Genomic DNA, 24923 nt, shown 5'->3' with positions numbered 1-24923 from the left:
TATTGATTTCAGAGAGGAAGGGAGAGGGAGAGGGAGAGAGATAGAAACATCAATGATGAGAGAGAATCATTGATCAGCTGCCTTCTGCATGCCCCCTACTAGGGATTGAGCCTGCAACCCTGGCATGTGCCCTTGACTGGAATCGAACCCAGGACCCTTCAGTCTGCAGGCCGACACTTTATCCACTGAGCCAAAGTGGCTAGGGCCCCATGACTATTTTCTAGCTACCCATCTGTACTTCTTAATTCTTTATCTCTTTCACCCAGTCCCCTAACCCCTATCCCTCTGGCAATCACCAGTTCATTCTCTGTGTCTATGAATCTGTCTCAATTTTGAACAAACAAAATTTATTAGTTAAAAACTACTTCTAAATAACTCTTGAATTAAAGGGACATTACAAAACATTTCACTACCAAGGAAATAATTGTACTGGTCTTCATAAGTTAATAATTAACCTTAAAATATCATTTGTTTAATTTCCAGAAGAAATCTCAATAAGATACTTACTTCTTTCTCAAAGTTTCCACAAAAACATTTCCTAATCATTCATGGTTATTCCCTGCATGTGCCTGATTTAAAAGACAGAATAGTCATTGTCCTATTGTTTCAGTGTTGCTACTTCAGTCCACTTAAATAGACAATAGGAAATACCTTTTGTTAGTTGATATAGTTAAAATGGCCTAGGTCCGTGGTCAGCAAACTGCGGCTCAAGAGCCACATGCGGCTCTTTGGCCCCTTGAGTGTGGCTCTTCCTAAGCCTTAGGAGTACCCTAATTAAGTTAATAACAATGTATCTACCTATATAGTTTAAGTTTAAAAAATTTGGCTCTCAAAAGAAATTTCAATGGTTGTACTGTTGATATTTGGCTCTGGTGACTAACGAGTTTGCCAACCACTGGCCTAATGGCCATTCCATAGGCTGAAGGCCAGGAGAACTTAGTAGAATCAGGTACCATGCTAAGTGCTTCATGTACATGATCTCAGTTACCCCTGGAAGGTAAATGGTGGTGTTCCTGTTTTACAGATGAGGCAATGGAGACAGAAACAAGGTTGGAATGCAGGGCTTTGCTGCCCATCTTCTTTGCGTAGGCAAAAGGTCATCAAAGGTTATTTTTGATTAGGAGGAGAAGCACTTGACTGTTGCCAGTGTTGATAGAAATTATTGGAAATACTTGAACTTGAGGAACAAAACAAAACCCTTTCTTAAAAATTTGACTTTATATTGTTTAGTAAAATTAGGTTAAAATAGTAACTTCTATGTGTAAATTTTCACGCTTAAAAAATGAATACTTTTTTTGATTTTTGTCTTTTTTTTTTTTCCTTAAAAACTATGTGACCTTCTTGCCCTAACTGGTTTGGCTCAGTGGATAGAGCATTGGCCTGCGGACTGAAGGGTCCCGGGTTCGATTCCGGTTAAGGGCATGTACCTTGGTTGCGGGCACATCCCCAGTAGGAGGTGTGTGGGAGGCAGCTGATCAATGTTTCTCTCTCATCGATGTTTCTAACTCTCTATCCCTCTCCCTTCCTCTCTGTAAAAAATCAATAAAATATATTTTTTTTAAAAAACACAAAAAAACTATGTGACCTTCTTTATTCTGTTTGACTTAAGCAAGATCCTAAGTAGGGACATTTTTGCAAAACACATTTTGGGGTTTAAACAGTTTTCCCAAATGCCTCTGGGAATCCATTGAGATGCAAATCATTCTCCTTTGAAGTGGCTTTTATGTCCCTGTTAGTTTTTCCTTCTTTAATTCTTAGTTAGTCTAACTCTCCCTATCCTTGTTTGACCTGGTATGATTCTTGTATTCTCCAATGTAACTTTTATTAAACTTATAAAAGTGCTCATCGTATATAAGACTTGCAATTTCTTTGTAAAGTTCTTTTTTTTTTTGCATTGTATTTGCATTATAATTATGCTGTGCTCTTGATTTTCATAACATCTGAGAGTTGGAGAAACTCTGATACTCCTGGTCAGGCATAGATGTGAGTGCTCTTCTCTCAGGGGTCATAGAGGGCTTACTCATTTGGTAAGTGGCCTGTGGAGAACCATTTTGTATTAAGAGGATTTTGGCTTCTGTGTGTAACCTTCTAAATATGGTTCTCAACATCAAGTAACATCTGGTAACAAATGCTCCAATAATGATTATCTTTCAAATTCATCCACTTTTCCCCATTCTTATTGCCACTTACATAATGGAGACTTCATCTCTCGCTTGCGTGATTGAAACCTCCCTTAAGCTTTCTTAGTCCATTTTGTTCTTTACAGTTAGGTTGCATTTTCTTTCTATATTAATGCTCTTCTTAAACTTAAATCTCTTTAATAACTCTCCAGAAGCCCTTACAATAAAGTCCGAATTCCTTAATGACTTGTGACTTACTAGGTCCTTCATAATCTGACCGCTCCCTACTTCTCATTGTTCACCTTTTGCTCTTGATATTATCAATTCTAGCTAAGTGACTTCTAGGACTTTGCTCTGACTCTGGAACATTCTTCCTTCTCTTTTCAGTCTGTTATACCACTCTCCTTCCCTTTGCCCCAGTGATGTTTATTCACCTTAAGGTCTCAAATATCACTTTCTTTGGGATCTTCCCTAACCTTTCGAGATTGGGCTCTCTGCTCTTTCTCAGTTTTCCCAGACCATACTGTATTTATCCCTACTTTAGTTCTTATCATGTAGTATTTGCTCACCAGCATCACCCCCTAGATCAGTGGTTCTCAACCTTGGCTGCACATTAGAGTCACCTGGGAATCTTTTAAAATCCTGATTCCTGAGCCTCATCCTCCGGAAATTCTAATGTGCAGCCAAGGTTGAGAACCACTGCCCTAGATGGTAAACTCCATGAAGAGTTGAATGAATGAATAATTTCAACTCTGCTCTGAATTAGCATTATTACCTTTGGTAAGTCGTCATTCTTTCTGGGTCTCAATTTCTCCTCTGTAAAATGAAATAATTTCATTAAATGACTTCAAAGAGTTCTTTAAACAATTCTGACTTCCAAAATTAAATTTCTCTCCTAGGGTCCATTTAATTTGCAGTTGCTACATTCGAAACAAAGCTCAGCTGATTTGCCTAATTAAACAATTAAAGAGTAAACAAGAAGCTTCATAATTTCTCCTTGAAAGAGTGCCAGGTCTTTTGTTGCCATTTCCTTTTTGCTAATGGCCTGAGGCCATTTTTGAATATAAGCATATTGTTGTTGCTCATGCACAAGAGCTTTTAAAATATCAAGGATTTGTTGTTTGCCAGGTTTCCTTTTCTCAGCACAAATTGAAGCACAATGTGCATGCTTTCTCCTTTGCAACTTATTGTTACACATCCCCTTTTTCCCAGCAGTATTTGCTGTTCATGTGGGCTAACAGAATGCCGGGGTTCTTGAAGGGCAGCACCCCACCACGGTGTTGCCAGTGAACTGAATTGCCATCTGAGATGTAATTCCTGTGATCTTTATATATGGCATTGGAATTTCATTAATGTGCATGGGATTCTTCTTGACATTTTTCTGAACGTTCCAGAGCTGGGCACCAGCAATGTGAGATCAGCATCTCGAAGTGAATAGTGAAGCACACACTCATACAGGCTTCATAGAAATTGCCCTTGCTTCCTAAAGCCCAGATGACTTATTTTTCCTTCCTTTTTCATGCATCAGTGTATTTCCTAACTAGATATAATGATCTTAGCTATGTTTTCTGTGTAAACCCAAATTTCCAGTAATGGACGAATAAGCAGACGTACTGTCTGTGATTATATTGAACTGTTATGAACTCCAGGGAATGATTTTGTTTCTGGCTCTAGGACACAGTAATTTGGGAAGGTGTCAGGTCACCTTACTTACTCCTCAGGTCAAATCATATTGGACTTGAAGGCAGAATACAATTGTATTAGAATATTGTTCAATTTACTAGTTCTGGATCTTTAGGCAGAGTATTTAACCTTCTTTGTCAGAACAAACCTCTGATTTTTTATTGGTAGAATGGGAGACTAGTAATCCAATTTACCAATGCTGAGGACGAAATAAAGTCTATGCACAAAGATTGTATAGATCACAGATGCTCGAACACATTTTAGATACATTGATATTGGAAAAACTTTGTATCTTCTAAAGTAAGAATTTTATGTCAGTTAATGCTGCCCAAAAGTAATGTTGGCTTTCTTATGATCTAATGAATTCCTTATTACTGGCCTGTTTGAGTGTTCTCTCTAATCTTGAGACTATATTCAGCGATATTCTGTTACTGAAAGAGGGTATTGAATTTATTATCTTGGGTAATTCTTCTCATCCTGGGATTGTATATTAGTGTATGAGTACTTATCTATTGCTATATGACATATTACCCCTAGACCTTATCAGGTGGAAACAACAATCATCTATTATCTTACAGCTTCTATGGGTCAGGATTCCTGGTGTAGCCTAACTAAGTGGTCTGGCTGGCATCTGTCATGTGGCTGCAATCAGAGTGTATGGGGTTGCAGTTATCATAAGGCTTGACAGGGGTCGCATATGCTCACCTAAATAGTTGTTTCCAAACTCATTCCTATGGTCCCTTCAAAGGACCACCTCATCTCATGGCAGTGGTGAGAGAACACCCATGATAGAAGCTACAATCTTCTTATAATCAGAAATGACATGCTATCACTTCTGCTGTATTCTGTTTCTTAGATGCAAATAAACAAGTTCTGTCCACACTCAAGGGAAGGTATTACTACAAGGAGGTGGAAAGCACCTTAGAGGCTGCCTGCCATGGCCATTGTATGGTGAAGTGGAGTGGGGGTGGACTTGATTTCCCAAGGCTAGTTTTGTAATTCAGTTATATTTAGTTATTTTTAATATTCTCAAGTGAAAGTGGTATTTTAAATTTGCTGGAGCCTATTCAAACCCCCTCTCACTATACTTTTCAGTTTCAGTATGATGAGGGTGAGTACCTTTTGTTCAGCACCCTTGTCTGGCCTGTGGAAGTGGTTGTGTAGAACATAAAGTCTATTTTAGTAGTTTTAGAAGTGGTATCAAAGGAGTAAAATGAAATACCGTCAATGTATCTTTTGTTTAATAAGACTGTAATTGTACTTTTTTGTATAATTATTGTTTTAAAAACTTTACAAGGTGATTGATCAGCAACACTTTCTGGGCCATTATTTAGGCTTCTCAGAGATTCCAAGTATAAGGCCTTGTGGAGTAGATTGTAGGTAATCACTCTTTGATCAGATAATAGTATCACAATTGTTCAGTTCCTCTAAGGAAGATTTTGTAGGCATTTAAGAAATTCTTTTTTTATTCTGAGTAATCGGCTGACTTATAGCATCATGTTGTCTGTTAAAAGAGAACAAATTGTCTTAAAATTCTTATTAAACTAAAATATAGGTAGACTTTATTGTATTTTTCTGCCCATTCTCAAAAACCAAAATTCCCTTTTGCAGAAAAGTAGCTTGGCAGAAAAGAAAGATCATGGGACAGAGAGTCAGTGTATCTGTATTTTAGTCCCAACTTGGTCCTTAAATATGTGTTTGACCTTGGGATGTTATCTCACCATTTCTGACTTCTACTTCCTCATATGATGTTCTGTACCAATTTTAAAATGCTACTCAATTTCTCCTTCTCTAGGACAGTCTTGGGGGCAACAGTAAGACAGCCATGGTAGCTACTGTGAGTCCAGCAGCTGATAACTATGACGAAACCCTTTCAACTCTGCGGTATGCAGATCGCGCCAAGCACATTGTGAACCACGCTGTGGTGAATGAGGATCCTAACGCACGAATCATCCGAGATCTAAGAGAAGAAGTAGAAAAACTCCGAGAGCAGCTAACCAAAGCAGAGGTATAAGGCACAGCTGAGTAATTCCTTATGGGTCTAGGAAAATCTAGTAAAGCTAAACTTGAATTTTCTTCCCCTTTAGCCTTAAGTGATGAGTAATTCACTTAGAATTTTTGAATTTCCTATAGGAAGAGAGATTTGAGATGAGTAATAAATAAAGGAAGACAGATTGTCATAATTGCAATTTAGAGAATTTTTATAGGTATTAAAAGATTTAATGGGAAGAAAGATAAAAGGAATTGAGAGACTGTTTCATTCTATAGTATAGGTAGCAGACAAGAGAGAGGAGGTGTAATCTGTTTCATTCTATAGTATAGGTAGCAGACAAGAGAGAAGAGGTGTAATAGAATAAGGGAGAATAAGAGAGACACTTGAAAAATGCATATAATTAAATTTTAGTGCAGAAAATGGTGGAGAATGTGCATAAACTAATTGGAAGAAGAACCAAACAGATTTGTGTTTATCATTTGTTCACTGTCAGAATGGAAATCTTAAGGAGATCTTTTATACCTTAATAATCTATTTTTGCCATGTTGTGGGTTAATTGTTTTTGTAGAAAGTATATTTTATACCAGCAGTACCCATCTATTTAGTGGTACTCTATTTCCAGTATTCTTTGAACATTCTATAATATGTGGTATTTATGTTTCATAACTGACTTTGAAACCTACACAATTCTCACCTACCACTGAATGCTCAGCCTTTTGTCAAAAGAGGAATAAAATATCAGAATCATGATTCCTCCTCTAATTAGCCTTTCTGTTCCCACAGTTTGCCAGCATTGTGGGACTCTTTCCTGGGGCAGGACCATAGCTTTCTTCTTTGTCATAGCCTGTTTTCTGGTAGCAAATTGGTAAAATACATGGTCAAAACTATTATCTTGACCATGTTTTTACCTGTTGAATTTTATCCTATGTTTAAGGAATACTCTTAAAGTTCATCAGGATTCTTTTAAATTTTGTGTCTCTGTTCTTGATAATAATAACACCATCTAGTTTGCAACACGTACAAATGTAGTCTGTGTGTACTTGGATAAATACCCGAAGTCGTCATCAGTAAAGACTAGAATGAATCATGTATGACTGATGTACGGCTGATGGGGATTTAAAGAATAAGCCCTTGATAGCTTGAACTATCTCATTAAACGTTGGAGGAAAAGGACAAAGTTGTCTCCCTTTCATACCCGTCCTGGATGACTGGATTTGTCTGTGGGACCCACACAGCCGGGCTGCTGTGCATCAGTGGCAGTCAGTTAAGTCGCAGGTAGATCAGAGACCTCAGGGAGCCGCAGAGCTGAGAGGAGGCAGATGGTTACTTCTGGTTTCTGGATTTAGCTAATCTTTTTTTTTAGCACATCGTACAGACATTTCATGAAATAAACATTTTGCTTATAGGCAATGAAGTCTCCAGAGCTAAAAGAACGGCTGGAAGAATCAGAGAAGCTAATCCAGGAAATGACTGTGACCTGGGAGGAGAAGTTAAGGACAACCGAGGAGATCGCCCAGGTTCGTGTTCCCTGATTTAGAGAGAAACCTCATGGCAGTTTGTGCCAGGCACCTCAGAGGGCGTTTCTGATTCTATTTTAGTTTTCTCGCTTTGAAGATGGCAAATATAGCACCATTAATAAGAATCTAGCGCCAAGAGTTTATACTTTACAAAGTTTATTTGAAGGATAAAAAAAGACATGATTACAATTAATTGTTTATCATGTAAGAAAGAATTTTTTAGGGTAATAAAAAAGTTTTTAATAAAGAGCTACTTTGTAGCCTCTGGCTCTGAACATCCAATTCTATTAAGTACTTTGCAGACCTAAAGAAATTTGCCCAAACCACAAAATTATTAGCAGTAGATATTAGGTTGTGAGATTCTTGCTTCCATATGACAACTCAGTAAAAGTAATATGAAATTCTTAAATCTGAGGTGACTCATTTTTAGAACACTTGATATCGAGTTGTGAAATCTTAGGGTGGAAGCATTAGCATTTGGATAAAATCCTAAAATGTCCAGCTAAGTCATAAAAGACTTACGCTGTGGCTTTCCTGTTAGATGGTTCATTCAGCCTCTATTTTAGAAACATATATGATAATGTAGAGCTCAGTACCCCTTCAATCAGTCTTTTCATGATTGGACAACTCTAATGTAGCTATTTAATAGAAGTCTTTTATTCTTTTATTTCTGCTCATTAGCCTTAGTTTATTCTTCCAAAGCTAAAAGAAAAAGTATCCCAATTTTATGTAGTAACTAATAATAAAATAGCCAATTGGGTTCACATATGTGTTAGGGCCTATACTAAGCACTTTTAAGTACAGTATTTTATTTAATCCTCCCAACAGCCCTGAAAGACAATTATTGACCAGATATTTAAAATCACCTCTGCCTCTTTCCCTCCTTTTCTAAACTTAAAAATCTCTCGTGTTTTCAACTGTTCCCTGGATTGGCAGGCACATAGAACTTGCCATTTATTTTGCCTCCCAGTAGATTACATCTTTAAATGTGCTGTCCAGAACCAATCTATATATATCAGAAGTTGTAGGACATTACTGTTATGTAGCATGAAGTGGGATGTTATATTTATAGTAATGCAAACGAGGTTTTAAGTCCATTTAAAAACATTTTTTATTATAGTCAACTTCAAAATTGATAAGAGAAGAGTATAATAAATCCACATATACTCATCACCCAGTTTCATTAAAGGTCAATATAATATATGACCAATCTTATTTTATCTATGTCACCACATTGGGTTATTTTAAACCCTATTCTTCAAATTACAGAGAAGACAATATACCAAGGTATAAACTTTATTTCTCATTACATATTTCACTCTTCTGTTTTTCATAAACTATATCATTCCGATAATTGTTCAGTTGGGAACTAATTTGTGTGAACTCTTTGAGTTCTCCAAAATAAAACATTGACTTTGAAGTGCTCTTGTGCTTGGATTGCTTTGCTGATACAAAAGAGGGTAGGTCTAAGTGAGATTGCTGTGCTAGCGAATCTTATCTTTAGCATCTTTCCTTACCTAGCTGTTCTCTGCCTCTCTCAGATGTCCTTTTTGGGGACTATGCCTGATTTTATCTAATACCTTATCTTTTCAAGCCCCCAGGCTTCAGTACTGCTGAGCTTTCTTCTCCTCTCTCACTGGATCTGTTGATCATTGATCTCCTTCCAAAATTGTCTTACATTCTCTGAAAGGTATCTCTGACAGTATAGCCAGAAATTGTTAATAAAGTCTCCTGAGATAAAAATGGTCCACAGCCAGATAACCTTGAGAACATCTGGGTAAACTAAGTTAAATGGATTTCATTTTTGAAGGACTTTCCACATGTCTGTCCCCAGTCTGGGCTCTCAGAGTGCTCTGTGCACTGTGGCAGCTTCTCTAGTGTGCCAGCCCCACGCATCCCTGCCATCGAAGTCAGGGGCAGCTGTCTGTACCCTTTAGACCCTAAAGTCATGCAGTACTTTACTGTTGTTCAATTTTTGTGTGAACAGTTTTATTACCAAACTAGAGGCCCATTGCACGAAGAGATTTGTGCAATAGGCCTTCCCTTCCCCTGGCTGCCGGCACCTGGGACCCAGGCCTTTGCTCGGGGCCGGAGCCTTCCATCTTTGCTCTGCCACTTTGTGCCTATGTATGCAAATTAACCGCCATCTTTGTTGGGTTAATTTGCATACTCTTCTGATTGGCTGGTGAGTGTAGCGGAGGGACGGTCAATTTACATGTTTGTCTATTATTAGGTAAGATGAGTGAGTAAGATTCTCAAGAAAAAAGGCCTTACTTTTTGTTTCTCAAGTAGGTGTTCAATAATGTTTTTGAGTAAACAAACAGAACTCAAGTTGACTAATTTCTAAGCCCAGTGACATACCTGTGATACCAAACAATCTCTTATTTTCATTTTTTCTACTCTTGAAATCAAAACCTGGACATGATCAGGAGTTAGCAAGTATGTTTCTTTTCATTCTTGGGATAATTCTTTAATTGCCTACCCAAATTCCTATGTAAAAGAGCCTTGCCTTAGAAAGGACTACACAAGATAAGTCAGAATTGCTCTCCTCATTTTAGGAACATGTTCTTTATCAAGGGTAATCATTTCTTAGAACTGAAAGCTGAAAACTCTAATGTCTGATGTTACACCAATCAGAACTTCTAAAAGAACCCCGTAGTGTTTTTTGTTAGAAGGGAGACTTGATTCAAAAACCCAGAAACAAAATATCCCAACTTTTGTAATAGTATACTTCTAGGCAAAATGTATTGACTGGATTGCAGTGGCCATGTAAATTAGGATGGTATCCCTAGAAACAGCAAGATTCTGAAGCTGTGAGTTAATTATACTGCATATTTATTGTGTGGCCCTAATTAAATGACTTCGCATGTTTTGTCTTTCCCCAGAATCAAAAGTCCTTGGTGGCAGTGACTCATTACAGCTTGCTATTTATAATGGCCAGACACCTTTCTCTGCCCCAATTCATACGCCTTAATTATAGAGCATCAGTTGCAGGATTCATATGTATCCATTCATATGCATACATTCATATATTGAGGATTCAGTGACAGTAGGCACAGAAAAAGAAACGTTCATATCCTTATGAAAATAGCACTTGAGTGCATATGCAAGTTTTATTTTGATAAATTTATAAGACCAACGTTTGAGTGATCAGTGTGTGTTATGCTTTGAGCTGGGAGTACATAGTGGATAGATAGAATGCATGCCATGTAGAGAAATGGGCAAGTAAACAGTTACCAGTTGAGAACAAGTGTGCTCCAGCTAGAAGACACAGGTGTAAAGTCTCTTACGCTAAATAGAGCATTCTCCACACTTGCAGGGACCTGGAAGATGTTCCATGCAACTGTAGTATAGGTTTTGAAAGTAGGAGTAACAAGATGTGACGATGGGAGTACATTAAATAGGCCAGATTGAAGGGCCTTGTGGACTTCGCTGAAGGAGTTTGGCTTTCATCCTGGCTGGGGAGTCAATGAGGCATCAAGTAGAAAGTGTGTTGAAAACTTGGCTGTTTAGAAACATCACAGTTGAGTAAAACAAATGTACATTTGCTCATATGTACAGAATTAAGTGAGAAAGATGAATTCAAGATGTTATTTTCAAGAATGAAAATTGAGAACTCAGTATACTTGGTTGTTATTTGTAATGGCTTTATTTTTCAAAATGAAAAACTTAATAAAGTAAAATAACAAACATTACATAGTTTGGAAAGAGAAAAAAACGCAATCTATGTATATAAAAGCCTAAGTGACTGGCCGACCGTTCGGTAGCTATGACATGCAATGACCACCAGGGGGCAGACGCTCAATGCATAGGCATGGAAACATGGAACAGACTGATGAATCTCAGAGGGAAGGGGGGAGGGGGAAACATAGGAAGAGATTAACCAAAAATCTTATATGCATACTAGAGGCCTGGTGCACGGGTTTGTGCACTGGTGGGGTCCCTTGGCCTAGCCTGTGGGGATTGGGCCGAAACTGGCTCTCGGACATCCCCCGAGGGTACCTGGATTGTGAGAGGGCGCAGGCCAGGCCGAGCCTCTAGTAATCTATAATGCCATGTTCTAAGTTAACATATTTGACTTATAAGGTTATTCAATAATTACTCTAACATAAGATCCTTTATATCTCACTGCATCAATAGCTATGGAATTAATACTTCTCTAATACCTTTACAGGAGCGGCAGAAACAACTTGAAAGTCTTGGAATATCTCTTCAATCTTCTGGAATTAAAGTCGGGGATGATAAATGTTTCCTTGTTAATCTGAATGCTGATCCTGCTTTGAATGAACTTCTGGTTTACTATTTAAAGGTGAAGTAATAGGCTTTGCTACTATTTCCTGTCACGAAATAGAACAGTGTTTCACAGCATTTTTTTTTTAAGTTGGAGAACTACGCTTATTCAAAATAATGAATTAGCCAATTGTTTTTATTTGAATAAGCTGAAGTGTAGAAAAATCTTGGGTTTCTGGAATAGTTTCCTTTTTTATTTTTTGAGTGATGTCATTCAACCTTGTAATATAAACAATGATATTCTGATATTATTTCTAACAAATTAAGTAGCTTAGCTATTATTCTTTAATTTGAGTTATACCAGATTGTTAAATAGACTACTTTAAAGCTTAAGGAATGACTTAAAACTGATTCATTAGTAGACTGAACCTTTTGTGGTTTATATGAAGCATGCCTTTGTGCGAGTGCTTTGTTAGCTTACAAGAGGAAATGCTTGAAGAAAGTTATATTCATAGGATCACTTGATATGAAAGTTGTGTTTCCAGTAACTCTTAGGAAAATTTAAAAATTTGGATTATCAACTTATAAAAAAAGAGAGAATAGGTCACTTAGAGACTGGAAGGGTCAGAGTGTGGAATAGGAATAAAACAAATACTGTTGTACGCCTGAAGCTATAAATAGTGGGACACACCAGGAAGAAGACAAAAGACAAATTTATGAATCCTGAGATTACATAAATCATGAGGAGTGACCCCAAATTGTTTTTATCAAGCCCAGAGCGTAAGTGAGTTATATAATGGACTATATGATTCTCACAGGAGGTTAATAAATATTAGAAAATTTCCCTCCTCATAATATGTGTGGTTTTAACTAAGGTGACTAGGAAAGTAAAGATAATGAACTGGTAAAGTTGGAAACTGCTTTAAAATTAGAGAATTGTGTGGTTTCATTTCCAAAGAGACTAAAGAGTTCATGACGTATTGGCTAGTTTCCCAGTTTTTTTCAAAGATATCCTGGGATAACTACATGGTGTAATTTTGAATACCATGTTTTATTACTGGTATTATAACTGTGGTTAAATCATGTCTTTGATACATACAATCCTGTGGGTTATCAGGTACTTTGCTGCAGTGGGAGCAACACTGTGTTTCTAGCCACATCACTGTTTAACAGAAGTTTGATCTCAAGTCCTTTGCCATCCTCTGCAGATGCTTCCTCTAAAATGGAAGTTTTCTCTGTCTGGCTACCTCACAGAGTTCCTGTGAGGATTAAATGAGATTGTATATATAGAAGCTCTATATAAACAGAAGCACTATACAAATATAAAATATTCCACATATCATTTTCACATTTGATATTTTCTGTGGTACTTTATGCACGTTATCCTTGTCTATTGAAAAAATATGATGTAGTATTCTCTCTCTCACTTCCTCTCTCTCTAAAAATCAATTAAAATTTTTTAAGCCCTGGCCAGTGTGGCTCAGTTGGTTGGGCATCATCCCATGTATGGAAAGATTGCTGGTTTGATTCCTGGTCAGGGCACATGCCCGGATTAAGGCTCAATTCCCTGTAGAGGCAGCCAATTGATGTTTCGCTCTCACCTCAATGTTTCTCTCTCTCCCTCTACCTTCCTCTCTTTCAAAAAAATCAATTAAAAATATATGATGTATTATCACATCACTTAATGTGCTTCTAGACAGTGTTGGCAGCATTTTGTTAGAATGTCAGCTGTAGATATTTACATCTTTAGGAGAGATGCAATATTAGAACAGGACTTGAAATATTCTGCCCTTTTTACTTCTCAGAACTACGAATTTTCTCTTTCTGATGTGGCGAATTTCAAATTGGAAAACACAAACACAGACACCCCAGAAAAAACTGATTCATATCTGTTCCTTAACTAAAAAGTTAAACAAAGAAACTATTTAAAGGCTTTTGGAGGGTAGTCAAAATATTTCTGGCCGCCTTGTGTGGAGGTGCTGGGATTCTGTTCCAGACTGTGTGGTGAACCCTGCTTTGGCAGGATTTGAGGCAGGGTGGATTTCTTCACTGTCCAACCCCATGACGAGAGTATATTCATGACCAAGCACATTCAAAAGGATGATCTCAGTCCAAGAACAGTTTTTGCTTCAGTAAAGCTATACCGTGATGTGGGACGGATGAATTCGGAGGCTGTGTATTTTGTATTTTTTGCTTTCAAATTCTCAAGTCAATAGAGATGCTGGGCAGATGCCTTAACATCTCTGGGCATCCCACTTGTAAAATGAGCGCACTGGATTAAAATATCTCTAATGTTCTTTCTAGTTCCAAGTTGTATGGTTCTCTTCCAGAACAGTATCTTCCATTTATTTGTTCTGTCCAGAACTGGCAGAGGTGAGGTATGGGGCCAAACCCTAGATTACTGATGGCGAACCTTTTGAGCTCGGCATGTCAGCATTTTGAAAAACCCTAACTTAACTCTGGTGCCGTGTCACATATAGAAACTTTTTGATATTTGCAACCATAGTAAAACAAAGATTTATATTTTTGATATTTATTTTATATATTTAAATACCATTTAACAAAGAAAAATCAACCAAAAAAATGAGTTTGCGTGTCACCTCTGACACGCGTGTCATAGGTTCGCCATCAATGCCCTAGATAGAAGATAACTCACAAGATAATTTTGCAACTTATTTGCATGTACAGGCAATCTGTGCTTTACATAGTGATGATATACATAAATTCTAGTTGCCATGATTTAGTAAATAATGTTGGCACTGCCCCCACTCATGAGATTCTAGATGCACGGCCAGAGGAACATAGTGAGGGCGAATTTATCAAGGTAAATAGTGAAAGTGGTTGTGATGATAAAGATGTCTCAAGGGAGTGTGCCAGACAACACTTAGATAAGGAACTCCCATAGATATTTTGCAACATTGAAAGCACAAAGGATAAAATGATAGAAGTTTAGAAAGGAGTATGATAGTTTGCCAATGCATGGACCATAAGCTCACTCCGTATTGTAAGTTATGTATTGAGAAGATGGCAAGCACTGTTCAGACAACTCTGGATAAGCTTTATATAAAGAAATATAAAATGCTTTAAATTTCAGTGCAGCATCCTAAATAAATGTTTCACTAGTTTTTCATTTCCCTGTACATTATAGCAATAAGAGAATTCTTAATGTTTTTATAGACATTTTTAAAGGTCATAGGATAATTGCAACTTTCCCATTGATTAGTAAGATCTCCTTGCACAGTTATTTTTATGTCCCGTGCTCACATGCAAAGCAAGACCTGCCTGAGTTCTGAGGTCAACAATTTTTTTAAAATTTTAATAGCAGTTACTCATCGCCCCCAAATGCATCTGTGGCCATCACCGCCCCCCTGGATCGCTTCAGCGCCCACCGAGGGGCGGTAGTGCCCACTTTGGGAATCACTGTTCTAGAGGGAAGAGCTGCTTCCCTCACCTTACAAACATTATGGTAGTAATATACTTCCCACCCTTAAAAAGCTTTATGAAGACATATTAGAAAAAGAAGGGGGTGGTGTTACCATCCTAATTCAAACATGCAGGGATGTTCATAGTTAATATTTGGTATTTTTATCTGTATCCTCTGGGTCTATCCCCATATGTATGTGTATGGATTTATACTGATACATATTTTTAAATTATAGAAATGGGATCATAGTGTGATTGAGTCCAATCACGCCTCTGAATCATCCACCAAATCTTTCAGGAGAGCTATTTTGCTTATGTAGTTCTGGGTCTACTCTTTTCACAAGTCAGCTATTTTTTAAAGTAATTTTTAAAATTTTCAACTACAGTTGACATACAATATTATATTAATTTCAGGTGTACAACAGTGATTAGACATGTATATAACTTATGAAATGATCAACCCAAAAGCCTAGTACCCCCTCTGACACCATACACACACGCAAGTCAGCTATCAATGGCTGGGAAAGCAAGGGTGGTTCTGAAGGATTTGAGGCATATTATACCTATGCACACTTGATAAGGATTTGTACCAGTGATTTAGTAGAAGCTTCAAAGCACATGTTGACCCCATAGCATAGCTCCCATTGAAAGAAAACTTCATGTTGTTATCTTTGCTAATCACTAATTGAGGTGATCAGAATGGCAGGGGCAGCTGTCATTCAGTGTTTATGGAGCTGTGTACCAAGCTTCAAGAAACCCAAGATGAATAAGAAGTTGTGGCATGTTAGAAGTTCTTGGATGGCAGCAGTTTGGATCATCTATTTTAGTATTTGAATGTAAAAAACAGGCAGATAACTTTTCTTCCTTCTCTACCTCCATTCCAGAAAAGCTGTCTTCAGAGTCTTGGTTATGCTGAGCAAGAGTGAGTTCTTGGTTAAAGAATTTTTAAAAAAAAATGTTTTTATTAATTTGAGAGAGAGAGAGAGAGAGAGAGAGAGAGAGAGAGAGAGAGAAACATGGATGAGAACGAAACATCAACATTGATCAATCACCTGGCTACCTCCTGCACGCCCCCTGCTGGGGATTGAGTCTGCAACCCGGGCATGTGCCCTGACCCTAAATTCAACTGGTAACCTCCTGGTGTGTGGGTTGATGCTCAACCACCATTCTTTAACAGCCTGAGCCACACACACCGGACTGTTAAAGAATTTTGATTATTTAGATATGTAAAGAGTAACAAAAACGTTTTTGCTTATTATCCCTGGCATTCATTTACTTTTCCCTTCAGAAATTGAGAATATTGATAAGGTTGAGGGACTGCACAGGCTATACTAATATGCTGCTTTCCCTGATTGCAGGAAGGGAAAAGCCACACTGTGCTATGTCACTAGTGAACATGTCCTGTCTCTCTCCTTTATTTCCCCACCCTTTAGGACTTAGTTGATCAAAGGGAGAGTCTCAAGAAAGCCACATAGGTAGTTCATTCATAAAGGAAGCAAGGTCCAGTAAATTCATAGAATAGTTAACTAATCATCTCCAGTGAAATTAAATTTAAATGAAGGTTAAAAAGCCATTTCTATTTTTTATTGTTTCTGAGATTTTAAAGCAATATTTTGTGTTTGCTAAAGTTTTCCCTAAAACTAGTATATTTTTGAATTTTTGAATTTTTATGAATTTATTTGAGCCAAACTGACAACATATGCCAAGGAGCAAGATCTCAAATGCTCCCTAAAACTAGTATTTTTAAAGAGTCATTCATTATACTCATATATCACGTAGAGACCAGAAGCCTATCCCTGATTAACTTTTATTTTAATTACCTTGTACCTTCACAGAATTTAGTTACTGATTAGATAAACTTCTATACCAACCTATGATAAGTTAATTTTTTCCTCATTGGTATTTTATTGCAGTGTTTAGAGCTCTATAGGAAGAACTTATCAAAAAGCTTATTGTTTAACTTGTTTAAACATCAAAGAGTAAAGCTTTGGCAGAATTGAGCTTTTGGAACTTGATATTTGAGATTTTAGCAAATCATCATTCAAATTAGGATAGATTATAACCCTAAATGAGATATTTAAATAGTCATTTATAGTGTAAGCTCTATAATTAGGACCTCTCCTGTTTTTTGGCTCTAGTGGCTCAGTGCTCAGCTCAAAATAGGTGCTCAATATATTTGTTGAAAAATATAATTTTTCATTTAGAATTTGGACTAGATAAGTACATGTTTGAGTTAATATCTTATCTCTGAGAATTTAAAAAAAAATTATTGCTGAGATTATTACAGATGTTCCAGCCCTTTTTACCCCCATTGCTTCCCTCCACCTGGCTCCCGCCCCACCCCAGGCCTTCACCACCCTATTGTCTGTGTCCATAGGTTATACGTATCCTATATAATAAATAACTAATATGCTATTAGACCAGATGGCAGAACCACCTTCTGGAACAACCTTCCAGATGACTTTCCAGAATGACCGGTGGGTGGGGCCATGGAGCAGCAAGGCAGCCGGGGCCATGAGAGGCCGAGGCAGCTGGGGCTGCAAAGGCCAAGCCCCTAGCACAAATTTTGTGCATTGGGCCTCTAGTATGCATATAAGTTCTTTGGTTAATCTCTTCCCGCTCCCCTCCTTCTTCCCTCTGAGATTCTTCAGTCTGTTCCACGTTTCCATTCCTCTGGTTCTTTTTTACTCCTCACCTGAGGATATTATTTACATTGATTTTTAAAGAGAGTGGAAGGGAGAGGGAGAGACAGAGAAATACCAATGTGAAAGTGACACATCTATTGGTTGCCTCTGCTCCCCCAACCTGCAACCAAGGTACATGCCCTTGACCGGAATTGAACCTGGGACCCTTCAATCCGCAGGCCAATGCTCTAGCCACTGAGCCAAGACCGCGAGGGCTGGTTCTATTTTATTCATCAGTTTATTTTGTTCTTCAGATTCCTTGTTTGTTTATTTTGATTTTTAGATTCAGTTGTTGATAGATATGTATCTGTTGCCATTTTATTATTCATGTTGTTGTTTTTTCTTTTTCTTAAAGAAGACCCTTTAACATTTCATGTGATACTGGTTTGGTCATGCTGAACTCCTTTAGCTTTTTCTGTGAAGCTCTTTACCTGACCTTCAATTCTAAATGATAGCTTTGCTGGGTAGAGTAATCTTGGTTGTAGGTTCTTGCTATTCATCACTTTAAATATTTATTGTCACTCCCTTCTGGCCTGCATAGTTTCTGTTGAGAAATCAACTGACAATCCTATGGGTGCTGCCTTGTAGGTAACTAACTGCTTTTCTCTTGCTGCTTTTAAGATTCTCTCTTTGTCTTAACCCTTGGCATTTTAATTATGATGTGTCTAGGTGTGAGGTTCTTTGGGTTCCTCTTGTTTGGGACTCTGCACTTCCTGGACTTGTATGTCTATTTCTTTTGCCAGGTAAGAGAAATTTTCTTTCGTTATTTTTTCAAACAGGTTTTTAATTTCTTGCTCTCTCTCTTCTCCTTTCTGCAACCTCATGATGCAAATGTTTCTCCACCTCTATCCCCAGTACTGAAAAGGATTCCACAGGCACAATTAGGACTCCAGCTAGAATTTCCCATGGGAGGGGGAAAGTGATTAGATGTAGAAATGGCCTAAGGCTAGTACTTTGGGGCATTTTTCTTTTTTAGATGATCTTTTTCTCCTTGGATTCTTTTTTTTTTTTGGAATTTCTCTCCACCTTTTGTTTGGTGTTGTAAGACAGGGAAGGAGGAACCCAATTGGGGAATGGAGACAGACATGGAGTAGATTCTGCTATTGAATGTCACAAAAGCATTACTTATAGTTTACACCTGGTCAAGCCCTATTCTCCAGGTTAGGAAAGTATGTGATTGGCCATGAAGCCTCAGCTAAAAGTGAGCAGTAGACATTTTCTGGAATGTCCTCTGTATTATATATATACCTTGAGCAGGGGTCCTCAAACTACGGCCCGCGGGCCACATGCAAATACAAATATTGTATTTGTTCCCATTTTGTTTTTTTTACTTCAAAATAAGATATGTGCAGTGTGCATAGGAATTTGTTCATAGTTTTTTTTTAAACTATAGTCCGGCCCTCCAACGGTCTGAGGGACAGTGAACTGGCCCCCTGTTTAAAAAGTTTGAGGACCCCTGACCTTGAGGATTGAACAGGATACCATGGCACAGTGCTGGATCCCAACCCTTTGTTTCCTTGGAAACACCACTGCAATGTTGTTGAGAGAAGAAACCCCCAGAAAGAGGGAAGTAAAAATACCAGAGGGGAAGAGGCCTTTATATTAGATTGAGATCCTAGATGACCTGGGAAGAACTAGAACTCAAAATATAATTAGAAGTGTTACCAGCCAAGAAGAGGGAATCATCTTCTTTTGAGTCTGAAGGGAAGGTTAAGGGAGATGACAGTTCATTTATTTTCCTTTTATATTTACTTAATGCCTTTATGTGTAAGGCCTGTGCTAACTGCTTGTGTTACAGTGGGGAGTAGGTGTGGCTGTTCTCTGCTCTCATGGAGCTTCCATGTTAGCTCTGGAGGTGACAGAGCTATATCATCTCTGACATGGAAAGTCAGAGCTATGTAGGAATTCAAATGTGAGAGTGATGGGTGGCTATTTCTGATAGTTCAGGATTCACCTCTCTGAGGATATGCCCATAAAAGCTGAGATAGAAATGGCAGGAAACTACCAATATCAAGAACAGGGGAAGAACATTTCAGACAGAAGAAACAGCCAGTGTACTCAAAGACCAGGTAAAAGGCCAATGTGACTGGGTGTAGCTCCAGGAGAGAGAGAGTGGTGGGTGCTAGCATAGGGGCTGGGGGCAGATCACAGTGTTTTGTAAAGCCTGGTAAGAATTTGGATTTCATTAGACCTTCAAAAGGAAACCACTAGAGAGTTTTAAATAGGGGGATCACATGATCAGCTGTTGTGGTGGGAGTGGACGGGTCGGGTGAGTAGACATAGAAAAATAGTAGGAAGCCCCTGTGTTCACCCAGGCAGGAGACTAGGATATGACAACAGAGGTGGGGGAAATGAGCTGATTCCTTATATGCTTTGGAGGGGGAGTCCATACAGATTTCCTGATTGACATGGGGTGAGGAGTTAGACTGATAAAGGATAGAGAGGACTTGAAGATAGCATTTTAGCTTTTTAGTTGCCTAACTGGGTAGTGGTAGCGCCATTATTTTTGGGGAAAGGAATAGAGTCATTGTGGGGGTGGATTGGGGTGGAAAAGGCTCTGCTTTGGCCCTTTCACTTTGAAATGTCTTCAGACAGCCAGGTTCTTCCAGGTCGGCAAGAGATAACGGTGACTGAGACTAAGATTGTGGTCGTAGAGGTGGGGAATAATGGAACCCAAGTCTGTAGTTCTGGGTTGGTGATTTAATTTATTATGTAGACAGTATTTAAAGCTCATGGGACTGGATGAGATCCTCCTGGTCAGGAGTCAGCCACCTAGGCCAAATCTAGCTTCTGGCCCAGGAGCCATATAGTACATTGTTTGGATGGTTGAAAAGAAATCAAATGAATCTTAATATTTCAAGCACCTGAAAATTATATGAAATTCAAATTTAAGTGCTCATAAATAAAGTTTTATTGGCAAGTAGCCACACCTAGTCATTTGCATATTGTCTGGCTACTTTCACATTACAGGGCAGAATTGAGTAGTTGCGTGTGACTCTGACCCCTGACTTAGCGGAGTAGAAGGAGAAGGTGGCCTAAGACACATCCAGGTCATGTGAACATTTAATCATGGATGGACAGTCAGATGTTGAAACGCATAAGAGGGAGCTTGATTTTTATATCCATTTCTCAGTAACCTGCAAAAAGTGAGGCTAGTGATTGGAGTGTAGAGAATTGAGTAATTAGGGGGTCTACGGTGAAAAAAACACACCTGTCATATCTCTTATGATGTTTAAAGAGACTATGTGATTCATAAAATAATTTTAGTCTTTTTAGTTTCTTACATTTGAATAACATTTTATCTTTATAGTTGACTTATCTTAATTGAGACCAGGTAAGTGATGTGCAATTTAAGTACGTGTAGTTTTCAGACCAATATTTTTGGTACATCCTTGCCCTATGGCTCATGCTCTGAGAGTAGCATAAAATATTTGGAATCAAAATTGCATTGGAGCTCTGGAGTTTTGCTCAGTGGTTAGAGTGTTGCCTGTAGATCAAAGGGTCAAGGGTTCAGTTCCTGGTCAAGGGCATGTACCTGGGTTATAGGTTCGATCCCTGGCCCCAGCCAATTGATGTGTCTTTCTCATGTCAATGTTTCTCTCTCTCGTCCTCTCTCCCTTTTACTCTCTCTAAAAATCAAAGGAAAACATATCCTTGAGTGAGGATTAACAACAACAAAAAAAGGTTGCAATGGAAAATAATGATTATAGTAGAGGCATTAATATAAAACTATAGTTTTCAGTTTAAAAGGTATAACTCAACTCAGTGTATTATTCCCTAAAGGAAATAGAACTTGTCAAATGATTTTCAGAGAAAGCCAGAAATTCCCCATGCTATTCTATTTGCTTTAAAAATCTCTTAGTTAAGGTAATGGATTGATTAATATAAGAAGGCTCAGAGTAGATTATTTTACTTTGTATACATGTAAGAATATGGTATTAATCAGTGTATTTGATTCCTTTGTAGGAACATACATTGATAGGTTCAGCAAATTCCCAAGATATCCAGCTGTGTGGCATGGGAATTCTTCCTGAACACTGTATTATAGACATCACGCCAGAAGGCCAGGTTATCCTGACTCCTCAAAGGAACACCAGGTAATGTACTTTAATTAGTATTAATGTCACAATAATTTTTTAAAAATATATTTTATTGATTTTTTACAGAGAGGAAGGGAGAGGGATAGAGAGTCAGAAACATCGATGAGAGAGAAACATCGATTAGCTGCCTCCTGCACACCCCCTACTGGGGATGTGCCCGCAACCAAGGTACATGCCCTTGACTGGAATCGAACCCGGGACCCTTCAGTCCCCAGGCCGACGCTCTATCCACTGAGCCAAACCGATCAGGGCATGTCACAATAATTTTTAAGAGGAAGAAAGTACACCAGTTGGAGGACATTTAGCCTTGGTTTGCTTTTAAGTTCACTTAGTGAAGATATCCAGTAATCTTGTAGGTGGCGGGAATGGCATCAGAAGTTATACCAGACCTGGGTTCAGCAACCTCAGTACTTGAGTTCTGGCTAGGGAAGAATTCACAGCCAAGACTCAGACTATAAGAAAACATTTATTTGGAAAATCACAGAGGTAGAAGAAGTAATTCGTAGAAGAAATGGGCTTAGGAAATAAGTTTTAGAGGCAAAGGAAGAGCTCTAGGAACTTGGGAGTGAGGAAGGTAATGGTAAGACACCTGGGGAAGCGGGACGGCAGGGGAGGAGGAAGGGAAAGGCAAAGGCATGGGCGGGCTCAGGAGAGGGAGAGCAGCTGGGTCCTCCTTTCTAAGGTTTTAAGGGTGGAGATTTTAGGGGAGGTCCCAGGGGAAGATCTCAATAGACTATTCAGCAGCTTTCCAGGTGTGTCCTGTCATGGTTGGGGTCTCCATTGATTGATTGCTTGGCACCAGGGCAGGGGTCATTATTCAATGCATCTGGTCCTGAGGTCAGCCTTGATTGTGGTGTTGCTTGTCTGGTTTTGCTGCTTTTCTGGAGCTGAAATAAAACTGAGGTCTAGATGTTATCTCTAGGGAGGAAAGGTCAGGGGGTCCAAACTGCATGACCAGCAATATGCTAGGGGACAAAAGGTCACCCTGGGGACCAGGTCCCACCCTACAATTGTCCTTTGCTAGGCTTTTCACCCTGTACCAGCCCATTGTCTTTGCTCTGCTCATGTCTAACTGCCTCCCACAGTTAGTTACCACATTCTTTATGTTAACTTTTTAATCTCTCTTAAACCCATTCCTTCCTCTCTATACCCACTACCGCAGCTTATTTATATAAGGCCCTCATCAGATCTTGACTAGAACCCCTGCCAGCACCCTGATCTTTTTCCTGCTCTACCCACTGTACAGCCAGGTGACTTTCTACTCTTTTTTATACAAAATTCCTTACATCCCGCCTATTTTTCTCCTATTCCTCTGCCTCTGACATTTCTTAGGTCAGCTAACTTCTAAAGCTCTGTCATTATCTACTTTGGGAAACTTCCTGTTTGGTCTAAATTAAGGGCCCCTATTATCTATTCCCAGTGTATCTTATGTTTCTGTGTTGTATTCTTCTGGGCTGTTAATCTTTATTAACCCATTGGACTGAGAACCCTTGGAAGACAAGGACCTTTCCTTTTTACATTCTCTATCCTTAGCATGTAATATAAGACTAGTAAGTAAGTGCTCAGTAAGTAATGGATGAATTAAGAGGCATAACATTATTAAATGTTGTTTCCTTAGCTATGAAACTGTTAACTATCTTGTTATATAACTGTCTAACTTATAGGTGACTAGAGGCCCGGTGCACAGAATTCATGCACTGGTGGTGGGGGTGTGTGGCCTGCGGGGATCAGCCCGCTTTAGAAACGTTGCTCATCCCAGTCAGCCAAGCGGCATTCCCACTGTGGGAGTGCACTGACCACCAGGGGGAAGCTTCTGCATCTGTACCCTGGTGGTCAGTGTGCGTCATAGCGACTGGTTGATCGGTTGTTCTGGTAGTTCTGTCATTCAGTCACTGGACTTTTATTATATAGGATGGTTAACTGACATATTGATCTGAATTTTGATCCATTTCATCATGTGATATTAAAAAATCATTAGTATCATCACTAATTTCATCTCTAAAGTCTGTATATTGGGAAGCTATTAAGCTCCTGCTGAAGGATATAGGTGAGAAAGGAAAAGAAAGAGCAAGCCTGGCCGGCATGGCTCAGTGGTTGAACACGACCTATGAACCAGTTCACAGTTCAATTCCCAGTCAGGGCACATGCCTGGGTTGTGAGCTCGATCCCCAGGGTGGGGCGTGCAGGAGACAGTCAATCAGTGATTCTCTTTCATCATTGATGTTTCTGGCTCTCTCTCCCTTTCTCTCTGAAATCAATAAAAATATACTAAGAAGAAAAAAAAAGAGCGGAAGCTGGCCTGGCACTTCCAGCTCTAGGGCATGTTATTTTCCTATTAAATAATCGCACAGAATACACCCTCAGGCAAGGCCACTCTGTGTGATAATAAAGTAAGACAAAGCAGGCTACATAATAATTTTGTTTCAGCGCAAACAAAAGCCAAGGTCACTGTGCCACACACAAAATAGCAAACCTCTCCTCTTGGCTGACATGAGCCACTCCTTCACTCATTACAACTTTATCCTCATTCTAGTCTCCCTTCTATAGGTAAGATTTCTAAAAATAGCTCATCATAGAAATACTCCTGCTTTCTGACAGCATCCCATGTATAGAGAACCCCCACTTCTTTACACCTTCTCCCAGATCATCCAGCTAAAGACCCAATCCTGCAACAAGTCCTCAACACCCTCTCGCTGATGCCCCAGGCTTCCTAAGGCGTGTCTTTTTCCTTTGCATGAGTAATAAACCCAACTTGTTCAACTACAAGAATATTCCTGTGGTCTGTAGTTGGAGGACGTTGACATAAGTTTTCCAAAACTCACTTGAAAGCTTGAACTTTGCAGTTGGCAACAAGTACTGTCAGTTGTTTTCCTCAAAGTGAAAGGCTGGCTTTGTTTATTTTCAAGAAAATGTCTGCCAAAAGACCACTTTGTATATGTCTTTGACTCAGACAATCATCATACTTTGGAATGCATTAAAGCAGTGCTTTTTGTGTACTTCTCATTTTGTCACCTGTGTTTAAAAAGTTGTGTACTCAAGAGTCAAGATTTCATACAAGTCATAATTTTTACTGCTTTGTTAAGAACATTCACAAACAAAACATTTTTTTGTTTTTAAATATATTTTTTAATTCTTTATTGTTTAAAGTATTACATATGTCCCCTTTCCCCCCC

General features: G+C 38.7%; 1 protein-coding gene across 1 annotated transcript in view; it reads left to right on the top strand.

Annotated features, from left to right (window-relative positions):
• Positions 1-24923, top strand: part of KIF13B (kinesin family member 13B) — a 192824-nt gene that overhangs the window by 69742 nt on the left and 98159 nt on the right. The window contains 5 exon segments of the mRNA XM_014546454.1: positions 4899-4914; positions 5599-5811; positions 7203-7313; positions 11488-11622; positions 21617-21747. Coding sequence (XP_014401940.1) covers positions 4899-4914; positions 5599-5811; positions 7203-7313; positions 11488-11622; positions 21617-21747 — 606 coding nt within the window.

This window comes from Myotis brandtii, unplaced genomic scaffold (assembly GCF_000412655.1).
Source record: "Myotis brandtii unplaced genomic scaffold, ASM41265v1 scaffold447, whole genome shotgun sequence".
NCBI classification, from domain to species: domain Eukaryota; kingdom Metazoa; phylum Chordata; class Mammalia; order Chiroptera; family Vespertilionidae; genus Myotis; species Myotis brandtii.
This window is presented reverse-complemented; position numbering and strand designations above follow the sequence as displayed.